The 20,297-nt window shown below is 40.2% G+C and overlaps 1 protein-coding gene across 10 annotated transcripts in view; it reads left to right on the top strand.

Annotated features, from left to right (window-relative positions):
- The window catches only part of RBMS1 (RNA binding motif single stranded interacting protein 1), a 208,295-nt gene that overhangs the window by 103,997 nt on the left and 84,001 nt on the right, over positions 1-20,297 (top strand). For 8 of the 10 annotated variants that reach the window (XM_027588521.2, XM_027588525.2, XM_027588516.2 and 5 more), the window contains exon 2: positions 12,264-12,439. In XM_027588521.2, coding sequence (XP_027444322.1) covers positions 12,264-12,439 — 176 coding nt within the window. The remainder of the gene's footprint in view (positions 1-12,263; positions 12,440-20,297) is intronic. The other 2 variants (XM_027588517.2, XM_027588520.2) reach the window with 1 other exon arrangement.

Here is a 20,297-nt window from a genome sequence, read left to right as displayed (position 1 = left end):
CACAGACACACATTTACGTAGAGATACACAGAGAAACATAATAAAGAGCTGTTCTATACTAATTATCCACCATGTATCAGATGTAAGCGGCTGGATTTTTATCAGAAAAAAATGAACGTATTCATTAATTTTTTTGAGTTGTATTAACTCAGAAAATTTTCCTTTGATGATGTTTTACTTTGGCTATGTGTAAATCACAACAGTGTCAGATAAGATTTCATTTTTAAAATTCTTTTGGGGAGATTTTAAATACTTTATTTAGTTTCCTTAAAGTACAGATAATGCTTTTTTCTCTAGGGGTTAGTTTATGAAATCCATGATACTACAGGCTCATTGATATGGGTATTTACATCTTTTAAAAAAATGAATAAATTCATTTGGGGTTTTGGGGGTTAGCTGACTTGTATAATTTTTCTCCGTTTAATGGTTAGCTAACCACTTTACTTTCAATAAGTATTGTTTAGGTGAAGAAAAAATATTTTAAAATAGGTAATTTCCACCCTGAGGACTTTGCAATTTCAGCAGTAATTCTTCACTTACAAGCAATACAAACTGTACTGTACATAGACGTTTAAAAACAGCCGGAAGGAGGTTGTCAGCGCTGGAATCCTAACTGCATTGGGGTGAGGCAGGAAATCAGAACATTGCAGAGGTGTGCTGAACTGTCATGATACTGCACTTCCCTCAGGAAGTTTTCTTTTTTCAAGTTATTTTGAGTAAAAAGGCAAAGAAGAGTTTGTTCTCTTCTTTGCTCTGTGTTGAGGAAGAAAACCGGTGTAGATCTGAAAATCCCTGATTGGGGGTTCAGGAGGAGGAAAAAAAAAAAAACCACACTCCGCCCACCTGCATTCAGAACCCAGAAGAGTAATTAATGTCACACCTGAAGTTGGGCAGTATTTTGTGTTTACCGAGTTCTAATCGCTGGTGGTTTGGGGTGTACTTTGCTTACTGTTTTGAATTTTCTTTTAAGATGATCTTGGAGCTATTACATGGTTCTTTTCTAGATAAGAGATTAAATAGAATGTGAAATGCAACTTTTTGTACAGATTACATGTTGAAACAAAAAGATGCTGGCCTGTTAACCAACATGAAGTCTTGACGGATCTGTTATTCAAGTGATTTCAGCTCTAATACTTTTGCCTTAAGAATATTCTGGTTTGAGGAACTCTGAATATTATGTAATTAAAACAGTTTGTTCCTTCGAGCTTTAGTTGTAATTTTAGTATAGCTTATATATTTATAATATTTTCTCATAATCATCTGTGACTAAAGAGGGAATCCGTGCTTGGCCTCAGTGGGGTAGGGAAACGTGACAGCAGTGTGATCACCGCGTCTTCCAGCTGCGCGATGCAAAGTGCAAGTCTTCTTTCTTGGGGCTGCCAGTTTAACCTCCTACTTCATTTCCCTGGCTGTTTGGCAGACAGATAAGAGGACCCAAGGGCCTGGCTGGGTTCTGTTTTGATATGTCTTAGCTGGAGAAACACTGTCCAGCCTTAGAATTTGAAGGCTGGAAGGGAACATAGAAATCACGTAGTCTTAACCTGCTCGTCTCCCAGATGAGGAATTGAGCTGTCCGCCAATGATGTTCCAGTTACTGGCCAAGGCAGGATTTGAATCCAGATATTCAGATTATTCCATGCACTAATTTTTCTTTTCTATATACGTTTTCACAGAGAGGAGGGGGAAGAATTTCCCTCATTTTACTTCCCCACAAATTATCCTCTCCCATTTACCATCTTTAAATTTTCTTTTCTCCTGGGGAGACCTCTGTATAATAGTCTGTGATACCATGTCCATATGCTCTCCTGATTTCTAGGTTATCCTCCTACCTTTCAGCTCCCGGCCTCCTGGCCCTTCCCTTCCTCGAACATCAGCTTGTCCTAGCTGACCAGCATTGGTCTTTTTCCTGACTTTCATGAGCAATGATCCTTCCTGTCTGTGTCTTTGTTGGCTCTTGTCCTCTCTCCCTGCATACCCACCCCTTTCAAGATTGCCATTTATCTAACGCTTAAGGACTTGGCACCAATATTCAGCTCACTCAGCCATATATACTCCTCTGGGAAGCCTTCCTCAGCCTTTCTGTCTGAGGCCCTTTCATCCCTGATCTTCCCTTTGTTGAACTCTACTTTTTTTTAGAAATTGTGCCATACCACACAATTATATGTGATGCAGGATATAAGGCCAGGAGTTCACTGTTAAAGGTATTTCCTTCCTCGACACACAAAAAGATGCTCAGCATCACTAATCATCAGAGAAATACAAATCAAAACCACAAGAGAGCACCTTGGATCAGTCAGAACGACCTACTACCAAAAAGACAAGAAGCAACAAGTGTTGTCCAGGATGTGGAGAAGAGGGAACCCTCGTGCACTATTGGTGGGGACATAAACTGGTGCAGCCGCTGTGGACAACAGTATGGAGGTTTCTCAAAATGCTAAAGATAGAACTACCATAGGATCCAGTAATTCTAGTTCTGGATATTTACCTGAGGAAAACAAAACCGCTTACTTGAGAAGATATATGCATGTTTATGGTTATTGCTGCATTATTTACAGTAGCCAAGATATGGAAGTGACCTAAGTGTCCATCGATAAATCAATGGAAGAAGATGTGATACACATGCACGATGGACTATTACTCAGCCATAAAAAAGAACAAAATTTTGGCATTTGTGACAATATTGATGGACCTAGAGGGTATTATGCTAAGTGAAATAAGTCAGAGAGACAAATACCATATGATTTCACTTATATGTGGAATCTAAAAAACAAAACAGGTGAACAGACAGACAAAAAACAGAAGGAGGCTCATAAATACAGAAAACAAAATGGTGGTTGTCAAAGCAAAGGCAGGTGGGGGATGGGTGAAACAGGTGAAGGGGATTTAAGAGGTGCCAACTTCCCATTATAAAATAAATATATCACGGTGATGACAAATACAGCATAGGGAATATAGCCAGTAATATTGTAATAACATTATAGGGTGATACATAGTAACTACACTTGTCATGGTGAGCATTGCCTAGGGTATAGAATTGTCAAATCACTATGTGGTATACCTGAGACTAATGTTGTATGTCAACTATATTTCAATAATAAAATTAAAAAATATATATTATAAAAAAATGTTCTCCCTAATGAATGTACTTTCTGGTGTAAGAAAGTTTTGAGCCCATTGCATTAAGCTCCTCCCTTACTTTCTTGGCCCTACAGTTTTCTGGTGAATAAATTGTAGCTAATGCCTCCAGTCTATCCTTATATCATTTTTTCTCTCTTTTTTTAAGACTTTATTTGAGAGAGAGAGAGCAGGAAAAAGAGAAAGAGACTCCCCACTGAGCAGGGAGCCCGATGGGGGGCTCAATACTAGGATCCCAGGATCATGACCTGAGCCAAAGGCAGACACTTAACTGACCGAGCCACCTGGGCACCCCTCTTTATGTCATTTTTTTAAGACTATTTTTTAGAGCAGTTTTAGGTTTACAGTGAAATTGAGAGAGAGGTACACAGCTTTCCCACATACTCTTGCCCCCACACATGGATAGCCTCTCCTATTGTCACCATCACTCACCAGAATGGCACATTTTTCCCCCCAAGGCTGAATCTACATAGACATATCAAAATCACCTAGAGTGTTCGAAGTGTACCTTAGTGTTGTACATACTGTGGGTTTAGACTAAATGTATAATGAATAATATGTATCCACTATTATGGTAGCATGTAGAATCATTACATCAACCAAAAAATCATCTCTGCCTGTTTATCCCTCCTTCTTCCCCCAGCCCCTGGCAACCAACCACTGGTCTTTCTACGGTCTCCATAGTTTGGTCTTTTCCAGAATGTCATGTAAATGGGAACCACCTAAAATGCAGCCTTTCAAATTGGCTTCTTTCATATTGCTTTGTAATATGCATTTAAGGTTCCTCCATGTCATGGATTGGTAACTCATGTCTTTTTAGTGCTGAATAATATTGCATTGCCTGGGTGTACCACAGGTTATTGATCCTTTCATTTACTAAAGGGCATCTTTGTTGCTTCCAAGTTTTGACAGTTATGAATAAGACTGCTGTATTTGGTGCAGGTTTTTGTGGGGTCATAGGTTTTCAACTCCTTTAGGTAAATAGCAAAGAGCACAATTGCTAGATGGTATAATGAGAGTATTTTCAGTCTTGTAAGAAACGGTCAGTCTGTCTCCAAAGTGATTCTACCATTTTGCACTCCTTCCAGCAGTGTGCAAGAATTCCTGTTGCTCCATGTGCTCCCCAGCATTTGCTATTGTCAGTGTTCCAGATTTTGCCATCCTCCAGATTTTTGCCATCCAATTACAATATATTGTAAATTAGCTACATACTTCATCTAAGGGGACAAGGAATGGGAACGAGACAGGAGTCCTTTTCAAACTCCAGGCAAGCTTTAGGGGTTTTGAGAGGCAATATATAAAAAGGACAACCAGTGATGAAAATGGAGTTTGGTAAAATATTATCTGTTGGTAAGCTTTCTTTTTTAATTTTTTAAAGTTTACCCTTTGTGCTGTTGAGCACAGAGCTACAGAGTGTTATTGTTTTGAACTGGTCAGAGCTGTGAAGTTGGAGTTCCATCCTCATAGGCGTATAATTGTATCTTTATATTATTTTAATTTGCAGTTCCCTGTTGACCTGTGATGTGGAGCATCTTTTCATATGCTTATTTTCCATTTGTATAACTTCTTTGGAAAGGTTTCTGTTAAGGTCTTCAGCCCATTTTTAAATTGGGTTGTTTGTTTTCTTATTGTTGAATTTTAAGAGTTCTTTGTATATTTTGGATAACAGTCCTTTATCAGATCCAGCTTTTTCAGATATTTTCTCTCATTCTGTGGCTTATCTTCTCATTCTCTTGAATTTTTCTTTTGTAGCAGAGAAGTTTTTAATTTTAATGAAGTCCACCCTATCAGTTACTTATGGAATATGTCTTTGGTATTGTACCTGCAAAGTCATCAGTTTACTTGAGGTCATCTGAGTTTTCTCCTGTGTTATTTTCTAGGAGTTTTACAGGGGTGCATCTTAAATTTAGGTCTAAGGTTCTCTTTGAATTAATTTTGGTGAAGGGTGTAAGGTCTGTGTCTAGACTCAGACACATGCTGTGTTTGTGCATGCCGATGTCTAGTTGTTCCAGCACCATTTCTTGAAGAGACTATCCTCGCCCCATTGTTTTTTTTTTTTAAAGATTTTATTTATTTGAGAGAGAGAATGAGAGAGAGAGCATGAGAGGGGGGAGGGTCAGAGGGAGAAGCAGACTCCCCGCTGAGCAGGGAGCCCGATGCGGGACTCGATCCCAGGACTCCAGGATCATGACCTGAGCCGAAGGCAGTCGCTCAACCGACTGAGCCACCCAGGCGCCCCCGATCCTTGCCCCATTGTATTGCTTTGGCACCTTTGTCAAAGCGGAGTTGACTGTATTTATGGGGTTTTCATGTTGGTTTTTAGCTTTCTCCCCCTTTATAAACACTGTTACAAACACTAGAAGGAACAAATAGTGCAAGATCTCTGGTGTGTTCCTTGGCCCAGAGTTCTTAGCAGGCAACTTGGGGCATCTGTGGTATTCTTGGCGGAACCTTTGGCGAGAACCAAACAATGGAGCTGATTTGCATGCTGGAGCACAAACCAGATCTTTAAGAGATATTTGGATGATAAGGCATTTCCTTCTTTTATGGGGCCTTGAAAGAGAATTTGACCTCAGAAATCACATATTGTGTCTAAGGTATGTTTTCTCCTATGGATTTTCCAACACTGGCTTGCCCTTTCTTTTTACCTCCTTTGCAACCACTCCATCCACCCCAAAAAGCTTTTCTGAGCTGTTTTCATTTCTAAGGACTTTTCCCTGTTGTTTATCTTCACTTCTGCAACATGGTCTCTGTCCAGTCATTCAGTCATGTTGTATACAACAGATACTTATCTTATTCAATGCAAGTTTTAAATTTGTTTCTTTTATCTGAAGCCTAAGAAAATGATGCTTTATTCATGGACTTAGGTAAAGAGGTTTCTAAGTAGGGATTATAGCTTTACATGCAAGGATCAGCTTGATAAGTATCTTAGAGAATATTAGTTGTGAAGTACATTGGAGATTTTTATTCTTAGTTTTATTTTAATAGCTAACATAACAACATGGCCCTCTCCTTTGATAAACATAATCCAAGAAAAAATATTGAATAATCTATTGCTCAAGTTTCATAGTCTTAGAGGCTACAACACTTGTTTTCAAAGAAGAGATAGTGGCTCTATGAGAACCAGTTTCATGAACTAATTAGCCATGTGATTTTAAGCCCTGATATCCTAGCATCCAATGGGTCTAATTGATATTTGCCCTTTGGCCCTCTCTCCCACATGGTGGATAAGTAAGAGTCTGCATGTGTAAAGGGGCACTATTGTTCTTCATTAATAGAAGTGATCTCTCACATCCTGGCCTACCCGGAAGAGCATCTGCTTCCTGGCCAGTTTCTCATCTCTCACTAATTCACCTCCCACTTCTCAGCTGTGCGTACTTTCCCAGCTCCCTGTGCCAGGAACTTTATCTTTCAGAGGCACTATTCCTGGCCGTCTTTGAGCCACTCAGATGTCTGAAAGAAAACAAAGAAAATACCCTAACTGTGGTGAAACTGGCCCATTTGGATGCTCTCCCTCCCCGTTCGATAATTCCCTTAAATTGTTAAATTCCTCTTACATCTTGAAAGCTTTATGGAGAGGAACCAGTGTGTGGAATTAGTGTGGTATAGTATCTTTACACAGTGCTCAGTTCATGTCAGGTTTGATAATGTACCATTTCCTGGTGAAAGATGATAATGTTCCATAACTTCTAGTCTATGCTCAGGGCAACTATAGTGGTTATTTTGCTTTCTGGATTAAGGAAATAGTTGGTATGTTAAACTCCCTCGTTTGGGGTGGGGGTGGGGCGGTGGCAGTGGTGTGTGTGTGTGTGTGTGTGTGTACACGCACATGCGGCAAGGTGGAGATGGAGATTATGGATTTTGGATCATAACCTTCCTAAACTATAAGGTTGACAGCCTTAAAGACTTGAGGGCAATTGAAAGGCAGATTCTAGGTTTCCCTTCAAAATGTGTTAGAGTCCCCAGGGATGTTAGTGACTGAGGGGGAAGGGAGGAGAGCTGCAGCGCTGAGATTGGTTGGAGCACAGTTCTTGTTGCCTATTAGTACGAGGGAGGAAATGAGACAATAGAATTTGTAATGTCAGATTTTCATTTTTATTCATTGTGTTTGCTGAACAGAAGTCTACAACAATGCATGATTACTAATATATTTTAGTTCACCGATGGTTAGTTTTGCCTTTTTTGTAAACAACCTTTAGACTTGTATTTATATACAAGAGCCTACTTAGTGTGGCGTCTGAGGGGGTTTGATGTGATGGAAAGGGAAATAGGTCTGCTGCGTGTGTAGTTGCCGTGTGCCTGTTGTTGATCATCCTGTCTGAATATAGGAGGCCTGTGGGCCTTCCTGGCGGGATAGAGGCCTCAGGGCTGTCCACACAGGAAGTCCTCCCTGACTGCTGACAAGCACTCTTCCTGCTGGTGCCCACACCCACTCCTGAAGGGGGTGCAGAGAGGGTGTGCAAGTACAACTATTCCATTTATTCGCCACCAACTTTGTTTTTCTATCAGTTTCTATCAGTTTTGTGCAAATTGAGCCCAGGTAGTGTTATTTGTGAAAGCTGAAGTAGTTTGTTTTCCCTGCCCTTGGATAGAGAGCTTGATGGGTAGCTTGCTTACATGATCTGAAACGGTGAAATTAGGCCAGAGGACGCTGAGGTAGACTGCTAGGCTCTTGTAGGGTGGGTCAGCGCTCACCTGGGGTCAGCCAGTCACCGAGGTCCTTTTTTTTTTTTTTTTTTTAAGATTTTTATTTATTTGTCAGAGTGAGAGAGCTCAAGCAGGGGGAGCAGCAGACAGAGGGACAGGGAGAAGCAGACTCCCCGCTGAGCAGGGAGCCCGACGCGGGGCTCGATCCAGGACCCTGAGATCATGACCTGAGCCAAAGGCAGACGCTTAACCAGCTGAGCCACCAGGTGCCCCGCCCCCCCCACCAAGGTCCTTAATTAGGTTGAATTTGTGTGAATTAGCTACATACTTCATCTAAGGGGACAAGGAATGGGAACGAGACAGGAGTCCTTTTCAAACTCCAGGGAAGCTTTAGGGGTTTTGAGAGGCAATATATAAAAAGGACAACCAGTGATGAAAATGGAGTTTGGTAAAATATTATCTGTTGGTAAGCTTTTTTTTTTTTAATTTTTTAAAGTTTACCCTTTGTGCTGTTGAGCACAGAGCTACAGAGTGTTATTGTTTTGAACTGGTCAGAGCTGTGAAGTTGGAGTTACAGATTTGTCAGTGTTTACATTTCAATTGCATTTTAATCTGGGAATAAGATTTTAAGTGTTCACGGGTTAAGTCTTGCTGTTCTAAAATGCTGACTCTGGTATTCAGCCATAATGTGCTGTTGCTATCAAAATTTGTTTGCCGAATTCTTTTGTTAATAAAAATATAAGGTAGAATTTTAAAAACTAATCTTTTAAAAGCTGACTTTGTTAAACACACACACACACACACACACACACACAAGCTGACTGTGTGCTCACTCATTAAGTTAACTTAAGGGTACCTTTGTCTTTCTCAAAAAAAAAAAAATACACACACACACACACACACACACACAAAGCCACCAATGGTATTAAGTGTCCCATTTCAGAGAACCTTGAATTTAATATGTAGATTGCAGGAAGGATGGGCACAGCTAAATGAAGTAATACAAATAGCAGATTTAGGATATGGACGGTTCTGATGTACCATGTAGAGTACTGTTTGAGGGCTCTGACTTTGTTATCCAACAGACCTGGGTTCAGATTCCAGCCCTGCCGTCTTTAACGTGTGATCGTGTGACTGTGGCATATTACTGAACCTCTATTGAGACTCAGTTTCCTAATCTGCAAAATGGGAAAACAAAGATGTATCTGCCTCATTGGATTAGAGAAGATAATGCACATAAAGCACTTGGCCTGGTGGCATATATTAAACATGTAGTACATTAGTAATGGTACTCAATCTCAATAGTGCTCAAATTATTGTAGTTATCATCGACCCATTCTGAACATTTAGAAATAAACAGCTTAATTATGTTTGAATTTTCTTCTTTAAACATGTGTCCAATCTTTATTAGGATTTAAGTTGTTAATTTCAGTGAGTTTTACAAACCTCATCTTTGATCTAAAATTTTCTACAGCAGAAAATAGAAAATTGGCAACCTAGAATAAGCTGTCTTCAGCTAGTTCTGAGAAATAGTTAATATTAGGATAACATTTTAATTTGAACTTGTTCTGTATTGAATTCACCAGAGGCCAGTCATCCTCCACAGGGCACATTCAGAAAGCCCGGTCTCCCACCTGGGATCAGAATGTTGGGAAACTTTTTTCCACCATAGGGCAGAGTAGAGGGGAAGCAGGGGCAGGCTGTATATGCTCCATACTTACTTCCCAGAGTGAGAAATTATTACTGTAATAAATATAGAGACTTGTCAAAGATATATTAAATCAGCTATGTAAATTCTGAGATGTAAATCATGGTTCTGCTTTTGCCAAAAATAAATACATAAATAAAAACCTACTCTTTTCATGTCCAAATAATCTCTCAGTAAATCATACCCCCAAATGTTTCTTTTAATCCTGCAAGTCCACACCTGGCACCCCGGAGAAGAGGTTAGAGCTGATGCAGACTTGGAATGCAGTCTTTAAACCAACTGATGGTTCATTTGCTTCGCGTTGGTCTAATGCTACTGAGAGGTGGGGATGAAGCCGGTCCATGGCTTCTTTCAGGCTTCTCCAGGGCTTATCCCTGGAGGTGACCCCGTTCCATCCCCCAACAGCTGCACTGAACATACTGGGTCCTGCTATGAGGAACTGTGGTTTGTGACAAAGACAGGTTCTTGGACATTAGTCAAAGACGATTTAAGAAAAAATTCAGCCTTGCCTAGATATAAGTTCTTTGTGTAAAGCAAAGGCTTGGGATAGGGGGCAAGATGTGTGTGTTACTTTCCAGCACCTCGTTCTAAACTGAAATGACAAATGGGATGCCTGGCTAATTACAAGGAGCAACTAGCACAAGTTGTATTGAGTGATTCTGAATAAGGAACACAGACCTTCCTTTGTGTGGTATGGCTGGGGAATCTGAGGTGCCACCTGCGGCAAAGCAAGGAACAATGCTTACTCTTCCTTTTACTTCTAGAAAGCAGAGTCTTTATTCCCTAGAGAAAAACCAGAGATGAGACCAAAGGATATGAGTTCAACTGCTTATTAAGGGCATAACTCAAATAGATTTGATAGGATATGATCTTGGGTAAGTTTTTTCTTGGATTAAGCAATATGGATATTTCCAGCTCAATTTCAGTCTTCATTTATACATTGACTATTGTTAACCCTTCCTGCTACTCTCCTTGTAAGAGAGGATCACTTGAGATAAAATGGTGTTTGGACTCAATAATCTTAGCAAGGACCCTGGGCAGTGAGAAGAAAAAAATACATAGTAGGGGCGCCTCCGTGGCTCATTCGGTTGAGCATTCAACTCTTGGGTCTCAGCTCAGGTCTTGATCTCAGGGTTGTGAGTTTGAGCCCCACGATGGGCCCTTAAGGGCATCTGTATTTCTATTCTATGGTGGAGATCATACAGCCTGTGAACGGTGCTACCTAAAAAAAAAATATCTATCTATCTATCTATCTATCTATATATCTGTATATATAGTACAGAAAAGAAGTAATGGTTACATGTGTAGATTAGTGGGGATCCCAATGTGGTGGGGGATACTGTGGAGTTAGGATGGTCATGGCAGAACCTGGGTGCAGAGTCAGATATCCATAGTGAATAGTTGAGATTGCTGGCAAGGTAGGCAGGGTTACATTTAGTACAAGGGGTCTTCTGCTTTTTGAACTTTCCAAAGTGGAATTGAACTGTGTCTTAGATGTGTCTAATAGTTTTGTTTGTGGTTGTGAAAATCAAGCTGTATTATTTGAAAAAAAAATTATATGTCTAGGGACTAATTTTATACTTTATTTTCAAACTGTTACTTAATTTAAGTGAAATCCTTGGGTTAGTGTATTTATTATTTAGATGCGAGGTGAAAAAAATTCCTGTCCCGGTATGAAACTGCTGAGCATTTGCTTTGAGGGCACTTCAGGGTGTACTCACTTCCATCTCAGACCGAGCCATTTAACTTCCTCAAAAGTCATGTGTGTGGCATAGGGCACAGAACTGTGGTTTCTTTCGATCGGTTAACAGAGAATTATCTGGTGTGAGTACAATTTCAGACATTCTTCCTAGGTGGCTGCTGACTGCGAAACCACACTGAGCCCTAGGTTTAGGCTTTAGAAAAGTTACGTTCCTTGCTGCAAGGCCTGGGAAGGTTTCCAACTCCCACACCGTTCTCACAGGGGTTAAATTTCACAAGGTTGGCCAGCGCAAAAGGCAGCATGCCCGTGAATCTTATCCAGATGTCTCATTGGAGCCATGGGCCAGACTTAGAACTAGGTGAAGTCTGCCTTATTTGAGCATTGTGCTGGACCTCAAACTTTGTTACACTCGAAGAATCATCTTATTTTTCCCCCCAAGAGTCTCAATAAAATGATCAGCAACTTTCAGTCAAATGTTATTCAGAATTTGAAAACCTTTTCAAAAGTCTAGTGATTTCTAAATGACTGTATCATAAAATGATATCATCACTTAACTTCTTGCAAGTTAATTTTGAGTCTCAGTAGATGTGTCCTTAAAAGGTATGAATACATTAATCTCACATAAATTTAGCCCTATTTAAGGTGCACATAGAGAATACTTTACTGAATAAAATCCCATTATTAATTGCATGTTGAAGGAGAGGGCTTTTTCTGTAGAATGAGCAGGTCTTTTTTAAGGTGTAAATGAAAATGTATATATGGGACGCCTGGGTGGCTCAGTCAGTTAAGCGTCTGCCTTCAGCTCAGGTCATGATCCCAGGGTCCTGGGATCGAGCCCCACGTCGGGCTCCCTTCTCCCTTTCCCTCTGCCTGCCTCTCTGCCTACTTGTGCTCTCTCTCTCTCTCTCTCTCTCTGTCAAATAAATAAATAAAATCTTTTAAAAAAATGTATATGTGAACGTCGCTTAAGGGGATCTGTGTTTCTGTTGTGTGGTGGAGATCACACAGCCTGTGAATGGTGCTCCGCAGCCTACCGCCGGTGTTCTAATGCTCCCTGTCTTTGTCTCCCAGCAGTCTCTGGTCCCGGCCCACCCCATGGCCCCTCCCAGCCCCAGCACCACCAGCAGTAATAACAACAGCAGTAGCAGTAGCAATTCAGGATGGGACCAGCTGAGCAAAACCAACCTCTATATCCGGGGACTGCCTCCCAACACCACAGATCAGGACCTGGTGAAGCTGTGTCAGCCGTAAGTAGCTTTTCTTCTTGGTCGTTTTCAGCTGATAGATAGTTCTTTTATCCTTTATCATACTCTGAAAGGATATCAAGTGTCTTACAAGAGACGTTTAGTACAAGTTGTGAACTCTCATTACCGACACAATGACAGTTTCCAAGTTTTAAGTCCTCGGACATAGCATTAACATTAGCAGAATGCCTGTATAACAAAATAAACTGGAACATTTTCTCAGTAGAATTTGACTTTATTGGCATGAGAAGTAAAATGAGAATTTTTGCAAAGCTTATGGCTGGATCCTTTTTAGGACTGCTCTTTCTTTTTTTTTTTTTTTTTGCGGTAGCCCCTCTGGGGGGCCAGTCTATCCTATAAAAAGAGAAACTTTAGCTGTTACTGTTTTTCGGAAAGGTAGTTACCATCTAACTATATCTTAAACGTGTGTAAGACTCTTAATGTTAGCCAGGAAATAATAGTGTGTCTTCACTAGCACCTACAGCTTTGTGGTCTGGGTTATTCACCCTCCTCTGTTGGGGAATTCTTATTTCCAAAATTCCCATTTCTTTTCTCACTGCCACCCTTTCTGAGTCTTGTGAAGAAGTGTGTGCGTGTGCATAAAGTTCCAAAGTAAATATGTATTCTATGCTAATGTTGTTGAAGAACAGAATATAAATACGTTACTTTGCAAATGATGTTAACTCACTAACTAAGAAAGCACTAATTTAAATCAAGGAGCCAGAAGCACTGCACAGTGCAGGGATCGTTGTGTGAAGACTAATCACTCTGAGCTATAAAAGCCTCCACATACAACAACATCTTTTATGTATCCAAAGACAGTAATGGCCCCTTACAAAAAAAGGAGTTTTACATAACTGTGGAAGAAAATGTCCACTCAAGAATGTTTCCTAGTCCCTGAAAAATATTCCCATTTCTCAACATCTGATTAATGGCATCTCATTTCTGCTGTCATGGGTAAAAATACAGATTCATTACTTATTATTTTAAGAAGAATGTTTCAGAGCTCGGGCAGTATTTCCAAACTGGAACTAAAAGTAACATCTGGCCTTCCATAAGGAGGTGGCGGTGGTTTTGCTTTGTTTTGTTTTTAGAGAGAAGGGTGGGATGGTGGGTGGTATTCTTTAGGGTCTGGAGAGTTCTCCTAAGGCCACCGCTCTTAGCACCCTACCTGTGCCTTTCCTGGGTTCCCCTTTAGACCAGCCCTCGTAGACTTTGCCCACAGCCCTTTGCTTTCAGGGCAATCTGGTGCTAGGGACTGCGCCGAGAGCAAGTCTAGCTCTCAGGGTTTGTCATGCGAGGCCAGAGGCAGAGGGAACTTGTCCAGCTGCGCCCTGCCCTCTTGCAGCTGTTCAAGGCCGCAAATAGTTCCTCTGCTGTCTTGTCTGCTGCTGGTCTTGACCAGCGTCGTCTTATGCTTTTGCAGCATAATTACAGGTAGATAGAGCGCCGTGAAGTCTAAGAAGCTAAAAATATAACTGTAGGAAACGAAAGAATGAAGCTAACTCTCAAGTTCTTGAGGTATAAGAGAAAGGAGAGAGGATTTCAAAAAACAAATAGTTCCTCAGCTAGTTTTGAATCATGTAAGGTGAGTTTTAACATCAAGGAGACGGCACTCAGTAACCATAAAATAATAGAATAATGCCATGTTCTATGTATAGTAAATGTGTACCTGAAAAATTAAACCAGTAATTTTTTTTTATTGAGTCAAATCATATTCCAGATGCAGTAGGAGAGCATTTTATCACTTTTCCTAGAAAATTCACCCCTTTTTTTGTTCTCCAGTCTCTTTATTGTATGTGGATTATCTTAATGTGTTTCATTCTCTTTGCTGTTACCAATAGCAGCGATAAGCGTTTGGCAGCGTCACTCTTTCCTAGTATCAGTAAAACCCCAGGTTTGATATGTAACTCCAAAGATAGTGTTCCTGATCTGTGTTATGCAGAGGCAGGACACACAGCCGTATTTGCTGAAAGCTTCATTCCATTTACCACAGAGCCTCTAATAAGTACCAGTTTTGACTTGCTGACAATTTTGTATCTTAGAATGTAGAGAGAGGGGGAGAAAAAAGGGCATTCCTGTTCTGGACTTAATTGTTTCCAATAAAGACTACTAGTTGGTGACATGGATGTGACTCATCCTATGGGAAAAGTGACTCATCCTTACAGCCTAAAAAACACAGTGGACATAATTAGAAATTTTTTAGAAAAGTCGTTATCAAAACTTCTCAGAAAAGATAGGTGTAAACTCAGAAGTCTAAAAAAGAAAAAAAAAATGTTTTAGAATTACAAATTAGCAGTATAATTTCAAATCGACCCAATGGGATGAGTGGCAGGAGGGGCAGCAATTGAAACAAATAACCTTGGGTCCCCGCCCCACCCCGGGGGGCTTGGTTATTTCAGAGGGCTCGCCAACAGGAAGATGGGAAAAGATATCTAAGAATGTTTGTAGTAGTGACCTAGTTCCATACAAACAATCCATGAGTCTAAGGCAAGAATGCTATAAGGGTTGTGGAAACTGGAGAGGAAAGAAAAAATATATTTAAAAAGCTATGTTTGGAGTAGAATATTCACATAATGTGTTAGAAGAAGTGGCAATGAGTGAGAAAGCAGCCTCACCCCAAGTCAGAGAGACTCTTGACCCTGGAAGTACAGATCACTATGGTTAAGGTCACGGGACAGGGCTCCGACTGGAGGGAACCAGTTGCGTTCCTGGCTACTGAAGGAGACTGGTCAAGAACCGGGCAAAGATGTGACAGTGGCCACAGTGGTAAGCTGGAAGGGGTTGAAACATTCTCCAGGAGGATTTAATGAGAGAAGCCGACCAGCTCTAGGTAACTTCTGAATTGTGGTGGCTGTGCAGGAAATCAGCTTGGAGCCTCATGACTATTGCAGGCTGCTGCAACTTTGCTTCTGTTTCTGAAAAGTTTTCTACTCAGGAAGTACATCAGCACAGTTAACCAGCAAGTTTAGGGAATAGGTAACAGGAAGGATTAATCTGTTACCCCAGGACTTCAGACAGTCTTAATTCTCTCCCCTTTTCTAAAATCCAGCCAAATACTTTGCTTGACTTTGATACCATTTTATTTCTTTCATGCAAACTTCTCAGGCGAATTTTCTAGACAGATCAGCCGCGGGCTCTTGTTATTTCGACTTTCTTTGCCACCTTAACCCTTGGCCTTTTGCCTTCAAGTTCTCACTTGAAACTGCACTGGCGTCTTCTGTTATTTTGTTTGATACTTAACTCTGATGATAGTGTTTCTGACATGTGTTATTCAGAGGCAGGACACGCAGTGCTCTTTTCTCTGGCTCTTTCCTTTTACCCACTTCTCCTCAACTTTTTGCTCTTTGGATTTCAGTTCTTGGCTTATTCTTCTATAGCCTCATTTTCCTGTAGGACTCTTCTCCACTGCCCCCCATTTCCTACACATTTTCCACTCTCCTGTTATCACCTCAAATTCAACACTGTCTCCTTCCTCTCCAAACGATGGCATTTCTAAATTTAACTCTCCTCACCTTGAAGCTCTGGAGCGGTGGTTGACTATTTCCTGTTACCTCTCGGTCCCCAAGTCCTGCAGATTCTGTGGCTTTTCTTCTTCCTTCTCGCTGCCAGAAGAATTGAATGTTTTCTCCGTCCCTCCCTGCATTGTGACAAGGGAGAACGATTTGTTCCTGCTGCTGCCTCATGTCAGGCGCCTCCCCATTTTCCATTCTTGATTCTTCAAAGCCAAGGTCAAGCTCATTCTGCCTCCTCCGTGCTTGAACCATGCTAAATTCTCCTAATTTCCTTTTCTGTGTCACCACCTCACAGTCAGCATCTTATTTTCATACATTTCTGTTTTCCAAGTGCTTGTTCCACTGTTCAGCAACGGGCCTGTGACAGTATATAATGCTGACAGTGCATCGTCTTTTTTGTTTTAAGACTTTATTTATTTAAGTAAACTCTACACCCAATGTAGGACTCGAACTCATGACCCAGAGATCAAGAGTCGCATGCTTTACCGACTGAACCGGCCAGGCGCCCCAGTGTATCATCTTCATAGATTTCTCACCTACTTTATAAGATCATGGTGGTCAGCATGGCAAATGTTTGGGTACCCTAGAGTTACCAACCACAGTGGTGGGCAAGTACCTAATTCTCAGGAGCCTGTAAAATGGGTCAAATAAGGTTTAAATCATGAAGTTGTGATTAGGATTAAATCAAGTTATTTGAGGGATGGAGCTGGTCTGCTGCCTAGAACACAGTTGTCAATGAACAAGTATTAGTCTCCCTTGTGCCCGTGTCTTTACTCCTCAAAACCCTAACTACTAGAATAAACTTAAATTATATGTAATCCTACATTTAAAACTCAGGGGTGGGGGGTTACCAGATTCTGATTCTGAAAGCTGGGAAAGCCAGGGAAGTGGGTTATGTTAACAGAGCTGCATAACTGCCCGCCTTCTTGAGGCCTTTTTTTTTTTTTTTTTGCACTTGGAAAAGACTGGTTTTAGCTTCGTGATTTATTTCTTGTCATAATAATGACTAGCATGTAAAATTTTCCTTTTTGAAGATTAAAAACAATATTTGTATGCAAGGTTTGGTTCATCGTTCTTCCTGGTTTGCAGTGGGAGAGATGTGTGTGTCTGTTGGCTTTGGCGAGGTAGCTTAGGGGTTACTGTGGTATCGACATCTCATGAAAAAGTCTAGATAACTCAGTGTATCAACAACTTATTTTCAAGGAGAGAGAGTGTATTGATATTAAAACAAAAGGAGGTATTTCCACTCCTTTTACCTTCTATATCCTTTCTCTCATTCCCAAACCAATCTTGGTCAACCATTTTTTGTCCTTTCATTCAATAGATACCTAATTCATTTCAAAGTGCAATAAAACATGATTTCAGTGCAACTGTGAAATTAAATCTAGCTTACAACATTATAGCTTGTTACTAATTAAAAGGAAATGTTTTTTGAATGTCATCTATTTCCCTAGTTGTAATACCCAATACATTTCATTTCCTGTCCTTTGTTTTCTGTTTTCTATAAGTCTGCCTTATTCTTTTGAATATAATACAACTCTTTTATTTATTTATTTATTTGACAGAGAGGCAGTGAGAGAGGGAACACAAGCAGGGGGAGTGGGAGAGGGAGAAGCAGGCTTCCCGCGGAGCAGGGAGCCTGATGCAGGGCTCGATCCCAGGACCCTGGGATCATGACCAGAGCCGAAGGCAGACGCTTAATGACCGAGCCACCCAGGCGCCCCAATAATACAACTCTTAAAAAAAGGCGAAACAGAAAAACAAGATGGTCAACAGAGGTAGACATAAGCAACCAACCCTAATGAAGACAGAATAAAGTAAATGTTTTAATCAGTGCAGTGTTCTGTGAGAAGTCAGAGGAAGACCTTGTTAACCTTGACGCCAAGTCTTTGGGGTCGCTTTCAGTAGGAGAGGGCATCTCGACTTTGAAGGACGGGGACCATTTCTCACAGAGTGAAAATAATTGTGTCCTCCGGGCTTCAGAAAGAGCCCAAGCGGTGGGACAGTGCTTGGGTGTTAAAGCACAATGGAACAATTCTTGGTGGATAGCTGTCATTCAGCAGTTAATAGTTAGCAGGGCTTCTAGGGACCAGAGTGAAGAGTGTGGGTGTAGAGGAAAATGGGACTGGAGGTACAGGTTGGGGGCATAGTTGTTAGCACCTTGCATAATAAACTAAAAAATTTGTGGAGTTTTTTCTTCGGTTGCAGAGGAGTCGTTAGTACTTATAGTGGAAGAGAAGCATAAGCAAATTTTTTTTTCTTCCTCTCTCAGAATGATGATTCTACCCAAAGTAGGAATCAATGTTGGCTTGGAGAAGGAAACTCTCACAGGTGAGAGATGAGGCAGCCCTGGCCCAGGGCAGTGACAGGAAGTAGGAAGAGGAGAAGGTGCTGGGACTGCCTGTGGGTGTCTTGGAGATAGGAACATCGGGACTTGAGCATGATTAAAAATGACTGTAAAGTTTTAGTTCTAAATAAAGGGAAAACTTGAGTTGCATTAGCTGAGAGAGAAAGCACAGGAAAAAAAATTAGGGCAACTATCAGGAAAATGGACAACTTGAAATGATTATATTCTTTCTCTGTATATCTTTGTTTATTTCTGTAACTCTAAAATTTCTTTTACAAATCTATTTGCTAAAAGTTGTTTTTCCTCAGGCACCTGGGTGGCTCAGTCGATTAAGTGACTGCCTTCGGCTCAGGTCATGATTCCGGAGTACCTGGATCGAGTCCTGCATCAGGCTCGCCACTCAGCAGGGAGCTGCTTCTCCCTCTGACCCTCCCCCTTCTTCGTGTTCTCTCATTCTCTCTCTCAAATAAATAATAATAATAGAAAAATAAAATCTTAAAAGTTGTTTTTCCTTTACAAATGAAATAAAATGATCATCCCTGTAATCCAAAATGATTAGACTACTTTCAGGGTAAAAATGAAAAGTGAAGGCATTCTAGTAAGATGAATATTAACATTTACCCAATTATGAAGTTACCTTCAGTGTTTACTCTGAAACTAACAGTGGGCCTGCTAGATCTAATATCCTGAAATCCCAGATAAATATGAAATCTTCTGCAATTTATAATAAGTTACATGACATGGGAAGGATAAAAGTTCAAAACAGTGATCTGTGATAAAGTAGGAGAAATCATTCCACCCAAAAGAGAGCTGGTTCTCACTTCCCCATTGAAGAGAGATTGTAGAGCCAGGTAATCCAAGGTCATTCAGGTATTTCCAGATGACTCAGTCCAAGAAGCCTAAACATACCCTGAGTTATTGCATTTTTTTTTTTTTTTTTTGAGAAGAAACACACACACACACTCTGCATGGATTCTATACAGGAATATTCAGAGAGCTATACAGACATGAAAGACACAGACCAAAGGTTTTATTGTCTACATGAGGCATCATTCCAAAATCAGGAGTGTGAGTCTTACAGACCCGAAGCTCTTGATGTAGGGTTAAATTAGAAGCTGATAGAATGAGGTGATCTCTCTTGAAGGTATAATTTACTCTTTAAGTGTTGCCTTCCAAGCAAGTTGAAGTAGTGTCTTAGCGATGATGGTGATGGTGATTGTGTTTTCTTTAACTCACACACACCAAACAATGAAAGACCGACAGACCATTTTTCCTTTGGTATTGACTACCTCAGATAATTGAGATGTGGACATATTGAGCTGTATTGTGTTCCAAACCCATCTGAATTTTTAGGTTTTTTTAAATTTTTTATTTTATTTATTTTTTTATTTATTATTATTTATTATTATATATATTAATTTTATTTATATTTTATTTTATTTTATAAGACTACTGAAAATTGTATTTAGGAAATTTTTATTTCTCAGATTCCTTTGAAAACGAAAGAGAAAGAAGTCAACAGAAATATAGAGTAGTAGAAAGATAATTGTTCTCTCATTGTGTGTCTTTAAAAAAAACAAAACAAAAACAAAAAACTTTGCCCATGTACAGATTTTATTTATATTATGAATAACAGAATTTCTTTTGATAAAGTTTTAAATGTTTTTGTTCTATAAAGCACCTAATTTTTAGTCTCTCAAGAGTTCTTGATCTAGAAGATTCTTAAAATATTAATACCTATAGTTTCTGGGACTTGGCTTTTTCTGTTATTGCCATTGTAGTAGGATGCCACATAAAAAATAACTCAGTGAGGGTTTAGACTGAGGAACTTGGGCATTTTGGTGAAAAGTGTGGTCTAAGATGTGAAGTTTTCAGACTTTGTCTCATCCTTTTAAAAAGGCATCCCAATCTACTGAGTCCAAATGTTGCATTACTAATTGTAACTTAAGTCTCTCTTAATGGACAATATTCCAGTAAGATTCTGTACTCAAAGAGCAAA

The sequence above is a fragment of the Zalophus californianus genome, chromosome 3 (genome assembly GCF_009762305.2).
Source record: "Zalophus californianus isolate mZalCal1 chromosome 3, mZalCal1.pri.v2, whole genome shotgun sequence".
Lineage (NCBI taxonomy): Eukaryota > Metazoa > Chordata > Mammalia > Carnivora > Otariidae > Zalophus > Zalophus californianus.
This window is presented reverse-complemented; position numbering and strand designations above follow the sequence as displayed.